The following is a 17304-nucleotide window of genomic DNA, read 5'->3' as shown; positions in this document are numbered from 1 at the left end:
TCCAGCGCAGACAGGCGTGGGTAAGCCGTTGAACCCCATTCGGGCTGCAAGTTGTGGAATTCCCACTAAATGTGACTCATACGCTCCCACTCATTACGTCCCTACACATTGTGCACACCCCCCTCCTACCGTGGTCGGGTATCTAGGTGGATTATATATAGAAAAGCAGCCAAAACCGAGGGGTATCCCATTTGGTCCTTAAAACATTCCTTTACAACTGAGGTTAAAACACAATGAAGTAGGCAGTCTTTAAAAAAAAGTTTTCGGTTACGACACTCGCCTGCGTGCACCATAGCAAACTTTTACACGCTACATACAGCAATTCGCTTCAGCGACAAACATCGCCTGTAATTATATCCGGCCCGCGAGATCATTTTATATATTATTGTTATTAATGGCCCGGCGATATGAAGAGCTGGTAACACAATAAACTACAGATCCCATCATGCAGCGCTTCAGATGCCTTATTGAACACTTACCGTTTTAACAGGGTTGCTACCCGTCCTTTAAAATACGGATTCGTCCCGTATTTGAGAATGAAATTGTGCGTCCCGTTTTGAATCAATATGGGACAGGTTTTGTCCCGTATTTTTTTTATCATTTTTTTTAAAGCAGCGTCTCATGCAAATCATCCCACACGCATTTTATGAAGATGCCTCCTTTCCTACTTTTGATTCGGTAATACTTGATGTCGTCGTTAGTTTGATTGGTCTTTTTAACTGTCCAGTGAGGAGGGCGGGTCTTTTAAGTAGAGTCTGCAAAGTCTGCGTCCCTTATTTTTTTGTATTAAAAGTGGTAAGCCTACGTTTTAATCAAGTCTAGCTTTTGATGCTTCAAGTTATTGCGAAGCTAGCCCTCACGATGCCGAAGAGAAAAGTTGATTCTGAAAATAGAGCCTTTAAAAACCGATGGGAGGCTGAGTACTGTATATGTTTACTGACATTGCTGGTAAACCCGTGTGTCTCATTTGTGGAGCTAATATGGCTGTAATTACTGAATTTAATCTATGAGACAAAACATCAGGATAACCTGAAAGACCTGAATGCAAAACAGAAGTGTTAAAGAAAAATTTTTTACCCGTGCAAAATCACAAAGTGACTTCAAGTGAAGCTACTTTTATGGGAGACACAAATACACCAGTGCAACTTGCCCCACTTTCCCTGTTGCCAAGTAATGTTGAACCAAGTCGGCACAACAGTGTTCCCAAATACGCACTTTGCTGATAAACTGAGCGCACTGCGCACGGCGCTTTGGTGACTTTGAAGAACAAAAAAATAATTTTGAGTTGTTTCGCAACCCATTTGCTGTCGATGTGGAAACTGCACCTGTGCAGATTCAGATGGAGGTGATTGAGCTGCAGTGTAATAGCACACTGAAGGCAAAGTACTATACTGCAGGGCCCGCACAGTTTATTCACTCCATTCCCGCAGAAATGCTCCAGCTCCGTCTACATGCGGCTCGAACCTTGTGCATGGGTAGACCGTGTGTCTACCCGGCGTGGGTAAGCCGATGAACCCCTCGTTCCACACTCCGCGCCGTGCACCCCATCCCTCTGTCTGGCACGAGAAGCCGCAAGAACGGTGCGCCAGTTTTTAGTCACTTCAGACGATTGTGTGTTGGTTCGTTCCGTGTATTGTTACAATGTTGCTTTTCTTGCTGATTTATTACATTACCGATTTTTCAAATGTTAATTTTCTCCCTCTGCTTAAAAATCATTAAAAAACCGGCCTGATTATGCGGCGTATGGTATGCCGCGGGTTGGCTAGTTCATATTAATTTGCATAGCATCTTGCAGTTGTAATCAGTGACCGCGTCTTTGGCATGTTTTCTTTTTTTCTCCCTGTTTTTCTCCATGTTGCTGTATGGTGCTGTTTGTTTTGTACTCCAGGACATGCAGAGGATAAAATAGCACAAAAAGGTCAGTTCAGCACTATATGCAATCATCAGATTCAAATGTTAACATTTTATACACACGGAAGGACCGTCCTTCCTACATTTTGTTGTTGTGTTGACAGGTGAACATTCTACCCATCTTCAACTTTCTGGCAGAGGGTAGCAGGTTTCCTTCAAGAATTTGGCGGTATTTTGTGCCGTACATTTTTCTTTCTACCCTAACAAGAGCCCCAGGCCCTACGGCAGAGAAACACCCCCACAACAGGATGCTTTACTGTAGGTATGGTGTTTTGTGGATGGTGAGCTGCATTGGATTTCTGCCTGGAGTACCGTTTGGTATTGAGGCCATAAGACCATAAGACCTTTTTCCACTTCCACAGGCATCAGAATCTTCAAGGTGCATTCTGGCAAAGCTCAAACGAGCCTTTCTCAAGAAGTTCCTTTTTAATTATGACCCTCCCGAAGAAGCCACAATTGTGGCACACTTGTGAAATTGTTGTCACATGCACACAATGACCACTCTTTGCCATAAGATCCTGCAACTCCTTCAAAGTGGCCATTGGCCTCTTGGTAGCCTCTCTTACCAGTTTCCTCCTTGCTCTTCCAACCAGGGAGGGTCCTAGTAGTACCAAATACTTGCTACTTTTTTATTATTGACTTTGCTCTTTGGAGTTGATGAAGCCTTTGAGATTTGTTTTGTAGCTTTCTCCTGCCTTATGTCTGTCCACAACTCTATCCCTGAGATCTTTTGAAAGTGGCTTGCCACCCATAGTCAATTGTTTGCTGTCAGTTGCACTACCAAGCAAGGGAATGCTCCAGGAATAGCAGGTTTTATGCTTCACTAATCACACTGATTACATTTGATTACAGGTAGAAACCAATAACCATGATCTGCAATGGAAATGGTGGATACTTATACCTGATTGAGTTTTGGAGGGGGTGATCCTTTATTAATCTCAGTATTTGGATGTTATAGATTGCATTGAGTAAGTAAAGCTGGAAGAAATATTGGTTTGTGTGTTTTCATTTAAGGCTGTAAAGCAGTGTTTCCCAACCTTGATCCTAGGGACCCCCTGTGACTGCAGGTTTTTGTTCCAACCAGATTCCTAATCGGTGACAACACCTGATAGCACTGATCTCATTTAATTAGCTGGTATTATTTTTCTTTTATTCTACATTCAGAAAAGTACAGCAGCATGATTTTTATATTTAGAAGACATTTAGAAATATTTCTGTTTTTGCTATAGATTTAAATGCTTAACTCTCTTGTTGATTTCATTACACTTAGCCCTTTCTCTGTGCAGTTTTTCCCCTTCGTTGTATCTTATTAATGACAATTAAAAATGAGCAGAGCTGACACGCTGGCAAACAACACTGAATAATCAAAAGCCTGCAAGTACTTTAGCATCAGACCCACTAATTAGTAAATAATGGATTAATTAAACAATTAGAAGAACACCTAGAAAAGTAGAATAAAAATGAAGATTAAAATATTGTTGAAAAGAAAAAAATACATTATTCCTATATAACTCCTTGGTACATTTCAATATATAATAATTTTTTTTTAATTGTTTGAGAATTATATTTAAAAAAAAAACTTTAAAAATAAATGAAAAACAATAAAGACTCAGTAATGTGTTTGTGTTGCGGTCTTGTATGTATGTAATCTTTCAGTTGATGCTCGGAACCAGCCAACTCCTTTTAATTTCAAAACCAACAGGGGTGCTGTGGTGCTCAATTATAAAGAATGCTGGCAGTCACCTCCAGTTTGCCCTCTGGTGGTCATTCTGAGTGTCAGCTGGATGATAACATGCATACAAGATCACCCACACTGACAGTTTGGTTTATTAGAAAAGTGCAACTCCTCCACTATCAAGGTCTTGGCAGCTGACAATTAAAATTGTTTGTTTTGAGACTTTTAGCAGAGATTTTAAAGATGCTTCTGGTTCTTCTTTGAAAAAAAATGTATGTTTAAGAAATTTAAACTATAGTTTGCCACACACACTCTACAACTATCAGCTAACAATAGGACATTAAACAATGCAATTTTTTAATCACCTAAGGTGAAATCTTCTATCTATGAGACCTATTTCAGCCCGTATAAGCCTATCATTTATTTTGAACTATATGATATTCTTAAGTGCTATTAAAAACACGTATTTAATGTATCCCACTAACACATGAAATTTGATTCTATTACCACTTGTATTTTTTAATGAGTTACTTTTGCAAAAATATTTCATAAACTCTTTGAATTCACTAGAAAAATATTTAAAAAATCCTTCAAATTTCAAAACCATTAAGTCTACAAACATGCCTGTATGTTGCACCTTGCGCACATTTTTTTTTAACCTGTTTCTTTTGTGGAAGCAGCCTTTAGTAACTGAGGAATATGAGTAAACTAAAGGGTAGTAAAACATCCAAGCTGCTTTCCATGTTTTTGAAAAAACTACTATCAATGTTTTTAATTAGTAGAAAGAGTGAAGCGGCTTGTTGATATCCATTAAACCTCCTCTGCAGTTTAAATGAAGCAAATGGCTCAGTTCTTCAGTGGGGAATGCTGATGAATGTACAACCAGTTTGGTGGAGTGTAAGGTGGTATTTGTCTTCTCGATGGTTCCCCTCCATTATAAATACTCACAAGATTAGCATATTGATTAAGCATTTTATGAAACTTTCTGATTATGAGCTACTGCCATCTGAGATGTGCTCTTCCAAGACCAACATAGCACCTTTTTGCACCTGTTCTAATCACTCGAGGCTTCTTCAGACAGGTGGCCCATTGCCATATATTGGTCCTCACCAAACAGGGCCCATCTGCAATTTTAAATAGCCTGCCTGAGCAATCTTCCACTTGACTACAGTCAGATTCACCCTGTCAGCTGGTTTGTGTGGCTTCAGTAAATACCCATTTTAAATAAAACAATGTGCATGGAATAACCCTCACAGACCACAGTGGCATACTTAAGACCTTTGGCTACACCAAGGTGCTAACCAGCTTGTACCAAGTGTGCAAATACACTGCTTAATAAAACTAAGAGAAAACTTAAATCACACATAAGATCTTGATAAACGAAATATTAAAGTGTAATATCTTTACTCAGTAATACTGTGTAGTTTGTTGAGAACAAAATGATGAAGCAATGGTCAATGTAAACCAAAGTCACCTAGCCACTGAGAGCTGGATTCAATATCACAGCAAAAACCAAGGTCAAAATTGAAATCGCAGGCTGATCCAACTTGCATGAATTTTATCACAGCAGCTCATAATTTTATTCAGTAGTGTGTATGGTCCCCATGTGCCTATATGCACCTCTGACAACGTCTTGACATGCTACTGATGCGATGGCTGATGGTCCTGGGAGATCTCCTCCCAGACCTGAATCAGCGAATGGGTAAACTCCTGGACAATCTGTGGCACTACTTGGTGGATGCACTGATAAATAACATCTGATAGGTTCTCAGTTGGATTCAGGCCTCACAAATGTGCAGGCCAGTCAATGGCATCAATGCCTTTGTCATCTAGGCTCTGCCTACACACTCTGGCCACATGAGGCTGGGAATTGTCCTGCACCAGTAGGAACCTGAAGCCCACTACACCAGCATAAGGTCTACAATGGCTTTGAGGATATTCTCCCAGTACCTAATAGCCATCATGGTACCATTGCTTAGCACATAAAGGTCTGTGCAACCCTCCAAATTTTGCTTCCCTGGACTTTCACTGACCCATCATCAAACCAATTATGCTAGATGATATTGTAAGCTGCATAACATTCACCATGCCTTCTCTAGACTCTTTCACGTCTGTCACATGTGCTCAGTGTGAACCTGCTCTCATTTGTAAAAAGAACTGGGCTGCATTGGCAGAGCTGCTAATTGTGTATTTACTGGCGAATGCCAGTCGAGCTGCATGATGATGGGTCCTACTAGGGGACATCGGGCCCACATGCCACCCTCATGGAGTCTGTTTCTGACAGTTTGGTCTGAAACATTCGTACCAGTAGGCAACTGGGGGTAATTTTGTAGGGCTCTGACAGTGCTTTACCTGCTCCTTCTCACACAAAGGAGAATATACCAATCCTGCTGCTGGGTTGATTCCCTTCTTGCAGCCATTGTCCAGCTCTCTTCATGTAATGGCCTGTCTCCTAGTATTTCCTCCCTGCCTTTGAGGCTGTGCTGGAAGACACAGCAAACCTTCTTTTGACAGCATGAATGGATGTGCCACCCTGGAGGAGCTGGACTACTTATGCAGTCGGCTGCAGATACTGTCTTATGCTACCAGTGGTCAAAAGGGCATTAGCATAACACAAAATTAGAGGAGAATTACTCCTGAAGGAGAAGGAGAGAGCAACTGTCTCTGACCACCACCTGCAAAACCATTCCATTTTTGGGTGTTGTCTTGCTGTTGCCTCTTCAGTGGACCTGTTGTCATTTTCATTTGCAACAAAGCAAAAATGGATTCATAATCACGTATGCTTCCTAACTAGACAGATTAATATCCCAGAAAGTTAATTGACTTGGTGTTAGACTGTGATGATTAGATGTTCCCTTAATTTTTTCAAGCAGTGTATTTTGCCAGACCAAAAAGAGCTACAGGTAATGTAGTACAAAGCAGCACATTACTGTAAACTAATGACATTTCCCAGTACCAAAGTAGTGTAATGCATTACACTTTTAATTATTGTAGTCACATTACACACAATACACTTACTGATTTAACTGGAATTTTGTTACTGGAGTTAGCACACGTTTCTAAGCAAATAATATAAAAATGTGTTAAATGTCTTAAGGGTAACTATTGGTATACAATTTGAATTTCCAGCCCAATTTGCACTGCACATGCACACTTAAGTCTTTATTAACAAATGAAAATCTCAAGTTTTACTTTGAAAGGAAACATCAACTCTGTTTTTCAATATATTATGTTGCTCCAAGCAACTGTTATGGTTCTGCCTTTGTCCAGAAACCGTTTCATAAGCTTTATGACTCTTTCTCCTGTGTGGCGACTAGGATATTTTCCTGAATAAGATCATGCACAGCTGCGTAACGTGCTACAGGAGCTTCCACCTGCAGCTAAAGTCACTTCAGTACACATGTACTTTGTGATCATGCCTGTGTCGATCAAACACAGGAAGCTCTGCATTTTACTTGTGGCTTTATACTGTAGGAAAATACGTAAATAAATCAAGGTAAATAACATTCGATCTGGATTTTATATAAGTAACATATAAATATTTTTATATAAAGACCATTACAAAACATAGTCATAAACTGGACTTTGCACTATACCTTGGCGAGCTCTGTAAGCCATGCTGTTTTGTTGAAAGACAGGTGTGAGGCAGACTGGAAGGATGACGCCTGACCTGCTACTGCATCTAAACGGTGCTATCTTTCGCCTTTACGCCTGGTTCAGCTACGTTGTTCTTGTACATGAGTGGACGTTTCTTGTGGGGAGGGCTTCTGTTTTCTTTCTCCGATGTAGAACCCTCATCCTCATCTGAGTTCACCTCTGTCATAGCATGTCTTTATTTGAAAACAGCAGTGTAAGATCAGGGGGAGGGTGAACGTGACTGAGAGAATAAAACTGAATAATAGTAATAAAAAAGCTAACCTTTACAAGTACCATACATTTATTCCAGCTGTTACAGACTCAAATTAAATGTGTGTTTTTATTGTATAATAATAAAAATAAGAGCAGCTCACTACTCAAAACATTTGTTGTGTGACAAGGCAAGGCTCGAACCCGCAACCTCTTGATTATAAATCAGCAGTTCCTACCGCTGTACTACCAAAGCAGTCGTGACAATGAAGTATGCTAACCTGATTTCTTTTTCTTCAGTTATAGTCTTGAATAAAAGCGCACTTGTTCTGTTACATTTATACCTTTTATGAAACTGCTTATTTGGTATTTGGACTTAAGTCTTTACACATTATAAACTTCATGTCAAAATTTTGTTGTTAGTACTAAAACGTCAAAAACGTTTGTCTTTTAGGTGTGTGTTCAACATTTCTTGCATTTCCTGTCATCCTACACTTACCTAGATCTTTGTAGACACAGAACACACAAGATGCATGTGTTCCCAATAACAATATATTTACCCTATATAGTTCCAGGTATGTCACTCCCATGATAATCCAGGCTTGAGCTGGCAGAGATTTTTACCCTTTCTGCGGCGGTAGGGGGATGGGATAGCAGGTTGCTTGCTGTTTGTGCTTATCGGCTCATTTACAACACTAAAGTTGCCAACGGAGATTTGCGAATGGATTTAAGGTGGGCCAGGATTTTTTTTTGAAGGCTTTAGTAATTCTAGTGTTAATTCAGTGGTGTAGTTTCACAGACTGCTATTGAAAACCCATAAGTACAGTGTTTAGCCTTAATGACCAACAAATCCCAGGAGAGGTAGGGCTTCAACTGAAAGCTAAATCCCATTTGAATGTGCTTTACAACATGATTTTTTAAAAAATGGTTTATTTAGTAGTACAGTAGCAAAATTTCATGTGTTTGGGAAGTTTTGAGCATTTGACTGGATATGACAGACCTTAGGCAAACATGTCTGTTTTACTAAAAATCTGTTAACTGCATTGTAATGTTATGACTCCAAGAAAAAAATGTCTGCTTTCAAGATATCTGATCAAAAACTTAAGTCACCATTTCTCTAGCAGAATAACTGTACTTTACATTTTGTTGCAGTATTTCACGGGATTAGAGTGTGGACACAAGTTCTGCATGCAGTGTTGGAGTGAATATTTAACTACCAAAATAATTGAGGAAGGAATGGGCCAGGTAAGTATTATATGTTTTAATTTCTACTTTATTTCCTTGCTTGTACATAGAAGTCTACATTTCTCTCTGTAGGACTGTCTTTCTATTTAAAATATGAATATAATTTGAAAACCTTAGTTTGTTAACTTATACTAATGCAGTAGGATCAGGTTTATTTAGGTACAATTTGATTCCTTTCAAAATAATTCCCTTGCTTAATCATATTTTAAATTCAAACTGAGGTCAGTACATATATCTAAAGTCTTACTAAACTTTTTTTGTAACTTTTGACTTTAATGCTTCAACATGGCTGACTTAAGGCATACTGGTATTGTTTTCTGGACACCCCACTCCCATTCACTACCAGATTACTAACCATACATATTAGAACATAGAATTCCATAACATTAAACAGTGCATTAGTAATCATTATGTTGCCCAATGTTCAAATAATAAAATACTACTTGAATTTCTTTAAAATGTGCAGTTTGGTTTTGCTTTATATACAAATAATTAATTACATTTATATAGCATTTTTCTTGCTACTGAAAGCACTTGGACAGAGTGGAACCACTTCCACTACCGCCAATGTGTAGCACACACCTGGATGATGCGACTGCAGCCATTATTGCGCCAGTACACTCACCACACATTACCTGTTAGGTAGTGAAGTGCCGAAAGAGAGCCAACTAGAGACAGGGGATGATTAGGAGCCAGAATGACTATGAACCACAGGGTAAGGGTCCCCTGCTGGTCTGGCCAACACCATTTCCAGCAGCAACCCAGGCTTTTCCTAAATGGTCTCCCATTCAAATGCTGGCTGGGCCTGAACATGCTTAGCTTCAGGTGTATCTCTTCATATAAACTTGTTCACTACCGATGAGATGAAATCAGCTTTGATTACAATTAAATAGTGCAAGAGACTAATGGAAATTTATGTGGTCAGGAATACAGTTAAATGAAAATTAAAGGAAAATGCTGAACAGTGCAACAATTATTCATAAAAATACAGACCAACAATCAATCAGGTAGTCATCAACTTACGACCTATGCATCTTGCGACCGCTATGGTGTCTAACGGGCAAATGGACAATTTTCACCATGCCAGCTCCGCATGCCATGACTCATTCATCTCAATCCCAGTTTATTACCTGGTTCAGTTCCATTTGTCTTACGATTACAGGAAAAAAAGGCAGTTGATCTTGATGCAAAAATGAAGGTGATCAAGCAGTATGAGGGAGGAAGAAAAGCGAATGTGATCGCATGAGACTTTGTTATCCCATTGTAACCGGTGTTCACTGTACGTGCTGTACGGCTGTGCTCTGGCTTTGAATCTGGTTAACTTGAACTGAACCTGGTCCTAAGTCGATTACTACCTATAGTTCAAAGTACTTAATTTAGAAATTGTTCTTTGTCCTTTGTTTTAATTTCTAGGAAAAATTGAAGTGAATAGGAGATGTTCGTCTCATATACTGTATATGCAGAGGTGGTTGATCTTTAGCCAGTAATCACTTTGATGTTCCATGATTCTATGTTTAACTGGTCCTGATGCTTTTCCAACATATAAAAGTGAGTAGGGACAAGTCAATACATAAATTACCTCTTTACTGTTACAATCACGTTGTTAATGACAATCTGATTCCTTTTAACATATTATTAACAGCAGCTAACCCTAACCTTAAACATGGAAACAAGTCAATTAGTTTAATGGGTTACCAGTAGCAGAACCGTAAGTGAACAGAACAGAACAGAACAATAAGAACACAGCCACATTCTGTATTGAGATCTTAATGTTTTGATTACAGGTAAATGTAAAAAGTGCCAGTGGGCGTTTTTTTTTTTTTCTTTCTTTTAATGGCACGGGTTTTTCACTTTTGAGTCAAACAGGCAGTCACAATATTTGAATAATGTCCCTTTATGGATTTTCTTTTATTATAACTCCAAGCAATATTATATATTTTGATCAGTGTAATACTGGAAAATGAAGCCTTACCTGTCACTGGCAAACAATATGCAATACGTCTTTAAGTTTTTGGGGTAGTTGACATTTGTATCCATCTATATTAATGTACTTTTAAAACACATCTACTTGAGAGCAGGTGATAGAGCTGAGCACCAGCCTGGGATGTTACTCACAAGCCAACTTTGGCAGCACTCTTTGTTACTTTAGGCAGTCCAAAAATCCCCAAGGTTGACCAACAAATCAGTAGTCATTGTGTGAACATTCATCCAGTGTTGCATACAGTAAGTACCACCTGTAGTTTTCCTAACCCAAATTCTCTACTACTACCTTTCCTGTTTAGTTGTCTGTTGGTGGTGACCTGTCAGACAGTGACAACATATATTACATGTAGAAAGTATCTAATTGGTTGTTGCATCTTACGTTTATACAGTATAAATGGATGACTAGCTAAACACATCTAATTGGTTATTAACTCTTTCTCACATTAATATAAATGGATGACTTGCTTCTGCTTTCTGCACCATCACAGATAAATCTCCCAAGATGAAACTAAGTTTTAAAAACAATGTTCAGCCCTTGCAACTGATTTGATAATAGGTTGTGTGGTGACTGTTGGAATTTCTCTCAACAGATCACTCAGCGCAGTGAAGTGTGTATCTATTGTTCAGAAAGCAATGGCTAACAGTTTTAACACAATCGGCATTAGGCCATTCAAAAAAGTTGATGGAAGGAGTCTTTTTAAAATATCTCTAAGAACTGAGAGGAGGTTCATGCCAACTGTTGATTCTTTCATCAGCTGCCTTCCAAAGCTACTTCAGCAGTCATGCACAACTTCTTTTATGCAACTTTAGGCACTTCATGTCACACCACTGGTTCTGCCTCGTACCTCATTTAGAAACCAAGGCAACGCCTTCTGTCTCACTTTGCCAAAACTCTACAAGCTGATCCAAATCAGGATCTGTAAGGTGACTCACTAGTGGCAGTGCACTGCGGCTAATAGACTTTGGTAGAGAAGTGCCACCAAAGTGCTCTTTTTTTTTTAAACTCCGCATTCACGATTTGCACCGGCTCCTTTCATGACTGGGTGCTAGCCCCAAAGATTCTAGCATATTTATAATCTGTATTTTAGTTTCTGAATAAATGACATTGTTTTTGTGGCATGCTGGGCAAATTATTTCAGCTGCATTATAAAAATATTAATATAAACACAGTACACATGAAATAGCTAAGCACTCACCTCAATGTCAGATGACTATTCAGTGTAAGACAGTTGTGAAATGACTACCCCAGCACTCTGGTGGACTTGTACTTAAACTTGTGCGTATGCCATAGCACATTTTAATATGACTAAATTATAAAGAAGCTTTATTGTCAAGTGATTCATTAACTAAAGTATTACTGTACTTCTGATTCATCTCACACTTTTCATAAAGCAAGGGACACATTCTGTACCATAAGCGCTACAGCAAATTGGTGGTATTACTGATGAACACATTTTTGAAAGTCATTTTAGCTTCTTGAAATTCTACACATTTATTAAAGTAAAAACTTAAATGATTGAACAGCTAGAGGGCTCATCAATTTGCCAAAAACTACTCCTGTTACAGTGTTCAAAACATGTTTAATAGAGTGTTCTTTGTAATTCCTTACTTACAGTGGTGTGAAAAACTATTTGCCCCACATTGAGAGCCATTATCCACAAATGGCAAAAACATGGAACAGTGGTGAACCTTCCCAGGAGTGGCCGGCCGACCAAAATTACCCCAAGAGCGCAGAGACGACTCATCCGAGAGGTCACAAAAGACCCCAGGACAATGTCTAAAGAACTGCAGGCCTCACTTGCCTCAATTAAGGTCAGTGTTCACAACTCCACCATAAGAAAGAGACTGGGCAAAAACGGCCTGCATGGCAGATTTCCAAGACGCAAACCACTGTTAAGCAAAAAGAACATTAGGGCTCATCTCAATTTTGCTAAGAAACATCTCAATGATTGCCAAGACTTTTGGGAAAATACCTTGTGGACTGATGAGACAAAAGTTGAACTTTTTGGAAGGCAAATGTCCCGTTACATCTGGTGTAAAAGGATCACAGCATTTCAGGAAAAGAACATCATACCAACAGTAAAATATGGTGGTGGTAGTGTGATGGTCTGGGGTTGTTTTGCTGCTTCAGGACCTGGAAGGCTTGCTGTGATAGATGGAACCATGAATTGTACTGTCTACAAAAAAATCCTGAAGGAGAATGTCCGGCCATCTGTTCGTCAACTCAAGCTGAAGCGATCTTGGGTGCTGCAGCAGGACAATGACCCAAAACACACCAGCAAATCCACCTCTGAATGGCTGAAGAAAAACAAAATGAAGACTTTGGAGTGGCCTAGTCAAAGTCCTGACCTGAATCCAATTGAGATGCTATGGCATGACCTTAAAAAGGCGGTTCATGCTAGAAAACCCTCAAATAAAGCTGAATTACAACAATTCTGCAAAGATGAGTGGGCCAAAATTCCTCCAGAGCGCTGTAAAAGATTCATTGCAAGTTATCGCAAATGCTTGATTGCAGTTATTGCTGCTAAGGGTGGCCCAACCAGTTATTAGGTTCAGGGGGCAATTACTTTTTCACACAGAGCCATGTAGGTTTGGATTTTTTTTTCTCCCTAAATAATAAAAACCATCATTTAAAAACTGCATTTTGTGTTTACTTGTGTTATATTTGACTAATGGTTAAATGTGTTTGATGATCAGAAACATTTTGTGTGACAAACATGCAAAAGAATAAGAAATCAGGAGGGGGGCAAATAGTTTTTCACACCACTGTATGTCACCATCTTGCTGTGTATGCCATATTTGCAAAAGGGCATAATGCCAGATTGCATCTAGTGACTTAAAAAAATGACAAAAGTCCAATTTATTTTCTGTTTATGTAGTGATTAGTATTATTGGTCATATACTGAAGAGTGACTGACGCTTCACTAGAACAACTGAAATTCAAAACACCGTTTTTGAAATCTTTAACATCATAATTAAAACTGTCTTGATTACAAGCCTTAATAATCGATCCAGTATACACACATAATTATGTGATTATGTGCACAATGCAACAATATCTGTTGTGGCAGAGTTTCATCTTTGACACATTGTCTTACTATTCACTATGAAATACATCAGTCACAGAAAGAAATATATTAAATTTTGCTAGATATAAAAATTGCAACTCTCTATTAAATGACTACACCAAACAGTTGCTACAATTACAACAGCTTACAACATGAAGTTGTAATTAATTTGATAAACAGTCAGCAACACATTAATTACTCATATGCAATGCAGTATGTGACAAAATTGCTTATGTCTTAATAATTAATATGTAATAACTACTTCAATGGAAACAAATGTAACAGGACATTCTCATGCCTGTGAAATTTTATTCAGGGTATTTGCAGTGACATTCTCGTCTTCTGCATTTCCTTTTACATGCCTTATAGCTTGGCGATACAATGGATTCTGGCATACGTGAGGACATAATTTTTTAATTATTTTAATATGAGTAAACCTTCCTGTCTTGTAATGTTAATGAAAAGAGAAACTGGCCACAACTATAATGAGTAGGCCTGGGTAAAAATATCGATTTTCCAACTAATCATTATTTTTCGTTTAAATGAACTGATACCAATTCTTTGAAATCCACAAGATTGTTCTAGTGGATCTCTGTCCTAATCTATTACTATATGTAGATTTTTTGCTTATCTTAGTTTTTGGCATCTGATCCAGTTGATGTCGCTAATGCTGTTTTTAGGGCTTTCTGTGGAAAAAGTTTTACTACTTGTACTTTGCGCAAACTGGCATGTCCTACTTAATTGAAAACAGATTCAAACAAGGTGTTGGCAAAATACAGCTAAATAAAAGCAAAGCCATTTGTAAGCTGTGCAACTCAGAAGTTAAGTATTGTGGTAATGTGGAAGAAATTTGCTGGCACCCCCAACAAGCTGCCCTGTTTTCCCCATTTATTGGAGGCAATCAAACACAAGCATGAGAAAACGTCCATTAGTCTTTATTACCCAAGTCTTGCAAGTGGTAACCCTTATAGGAGTACAAGCACCTTATTAGCAAGTATTACAAAGGAGAAGTCGGTACTGCGCTTTATTTGTACAGTTCTTAGATTAGATCACTACTGCAAGGAATACATTACATAATCAGAAAACATTTAACATCATTGGTTACATCTAGTTGCTAATGGGAGATGGCAGAACATTGATACCTTAAATAGTCACAATGAACTTAGTCCACTAGGCCGATTGATAGTCCTGTTAACTTAGGAGCACTTGGGTTTTTAGGTGTTTATAAGTTGTTGTGAAACCTTTGCGTGACCATGTTTCCTTCTTAGTTCGGCCATGTCCGTCAACAGGAAACGTAGGCTGAGCATATCAATAAAGCAGGTAGCATTTTTTAAAAGATGACTTTTTTCTCTTAGAGTCTTATTTTCTGCTATAAATTTACTTAATGCATTTTCTTAATTAAGCCTTTATCATAGAGATTATCAAAATAACACCTTCCGCCTTTAAGCATAAGCTCAGAAAGTAAAAGACTCAACATAAGCCCAGTAAGCAATGTAGCTGGTTTCCTTTTAACAGTATACATGTTAGGTGCACATCGATCCAGGTTTCAAATTAAACTTCTACAGTAACAACAAATTTTAGAAATCACTTATTGCAGCATCACCCAGAAACATTGTCTTAGTCTACACCGAAACAAGTAGAACCTAAATAATCTACACTGGAGATAGCTTTTAACTCCAAGCTTAATTCGTCTTGTGTCCACAAAATAATTTATAGAAGTTTTTAATATGTAAAGATATGAAACCCTGCAGTATTGTTAACAATGAGGGCTTTCAACAAATAATACAGGTTTTGGAACTGCTGTATACCATACCATACCAAAAGGAAAGCATAAGAGTGAATTCATTGTACTTAGGCTTTAAGAAGACCTTAAGCAGACATCTCTCAGGTCAGTGGAGTGAATAGCCCTATATTGCAATATCTGGACATCCAGGGCAGCAGATTCCTATGTGACAATCACATGTCATTACATAAAAAATGACTAGGCGCCTGTGGCAGATTTGTTGCAGACAACCGTGCTAGTGTGAAGCGTGTGATAGTCACACCGGGAGCAATCTCGCTGCCTATACAGTACGCTGAGATGCTGGCTGTTGTTCCAGAAACCTTTCCAGTGTCTCCAATGTGCCATTTCTTTTCATGACCACATCAGTCAAGTTTCTGTGTTGTCAAGTGCAATAAACATTGCTTGTTTTTTATCACGTAGTTACAGTAACTGTAGTGCTATGGTGGAAAATGTTTGCAACATGCCTCACCCAGCCGAGCAAGTGGGCAATTGTTGGAATTTTCAGAGCAGCCTCAGATACCAAATTGAACTTATACACAAAGCAGCCAACGTGAAGTAGCCAACATAAAATAGCCATGTAAGCTGTACTTCACAGATGATATTAGTGGAGTTGTCATTTTTGGTGGCTGTTTGTCTTTTATATTCCATTCATCTAGCAACCAGTCGACAAGCCTCAACACTAAACCCTCGTTTTAAAAAAACATCATTTATTTGTCTGAAGTGTAAGTGTGAGGACACATTTTCGAGACATTAATGCAACAGTTACATGTGTGCAACTGTATGTGTAACTTGTAGAATTATAGAAAACACATCTTCCTGCAATATTTTTAATTTTGACTAATTCAAGATTAGTTTAAAATATCCAATAGAGGAATACATTTGGCTAATTAGTTACTGAATAACCCATTTATTAATTAAGACTATTTAATTATCTTTAAATAATATTTGGTAGATAATATAGGTATTTTATAATGTAGATGCCACTGCATTGTATTAAAACAAGCAGCCCCACCCCCCTAATATGTGTGGACTGTAATGTGGTGATAGATATGTTTGCTAAATTATGGTAAATTTTGAATGAGTGCACTACTGTTATTTATTTATTTATTTTTGCAAATACTGATACTTTCATTTACTGATCAAGTACTCATTCTTAAATGTTATTCTATGTGTACTCCTGTAATTTTTAGGAGAGTAATAGATGCTCTCAAGTGTTAGCATGTAGAGTAATTTTCATTTACTCATTTAACAGATTAATGTTCATGTTTTGGTGGATTCTTTGCTCACACTGTAAGAGTACTTTAAATTAGTTTCAATCTGAGCCTCTAAAGATTTGATCCAAATAAATTAACACAATGTGTCAAACAATGCATGTTCTAGTATACTAAAATTTATTTTTTAAGTCCCTTGCTACTGTATACATTCTGTTGCAAGTTTTAATTATTGCCTTAGATTTCCAAGCAGTTTATTCAGATTTGGAAAACTATGGGTAGAGGTGTGCGATAGTGGCAAAAATATATCTTGATATTTTCTGAGACTTTGACGATAACGATAATTAGACAGTTTTTTTGCAGCCTTTAAAAATATGTTTGTAAAAGTTGTATTGATCTAGCTTGGTCTTGATAATTGGATATTAATTGCAGCTTACTAATGAGATTAATGGAAACAGCAGTTAAGGAAACCAGTTTATTTACTTAAAACTGAAGTAAAACAACACAAAAACATTAAAATCACCAGTCATAGTATTTTTAGACAGTGCAAGTATGAATAAACCGTTTTAAAGTAGCCTACAG

At 38.0% G+C, this 17304-nt stretch overlaps 1 protein-coding gene across 1 annotated transcript in view; it reads left to right on the top strand.

Moving 5' to 3' along the window:
• arih1 (ariadne ubiquitin-conjugating enzyme E2 binding protein homolog 1 (Drosophila)) overlaps nucleotides 1–17304 on the top strand; it is a 231087-nt gene that overhangs the window by 120831 nt on the left and 92952 nt on the right. The window contains exon 4 of the mRNA XM_039773452.1: nucleotides 8585–8677. Within this exon, the coding sequence (XP_039629386.1) occupies nucleotides 8585–8677 (93 nt within the window). The remainder of the gene's footprint in view (nucleotides 1–8584; nucleotides 8678–17304) is intronic.

The sequence above is a fragment of the Polypterus senegalus genome, chromosome 12 (assembly GCF_016835505.1).
Source record: "Polypterus senegalus isolate Bchr_013 chromosome 12, ASM1683550v1, whole genome shotgun sequence".
In the NCBI taxonomy this organism is placed as follows: domain Eukaryota; kingdom Metazoa; phylum Chordata; class Cladistia; order Polypteriformes; family Polypteridae; genus Polypterus; species Polypterus senegalus.
The sequence above is the reverse complement of the archived record's forward strand: the minus strand, read 5'-3'. Positions and strand labels throughout refer to the sequence as shown.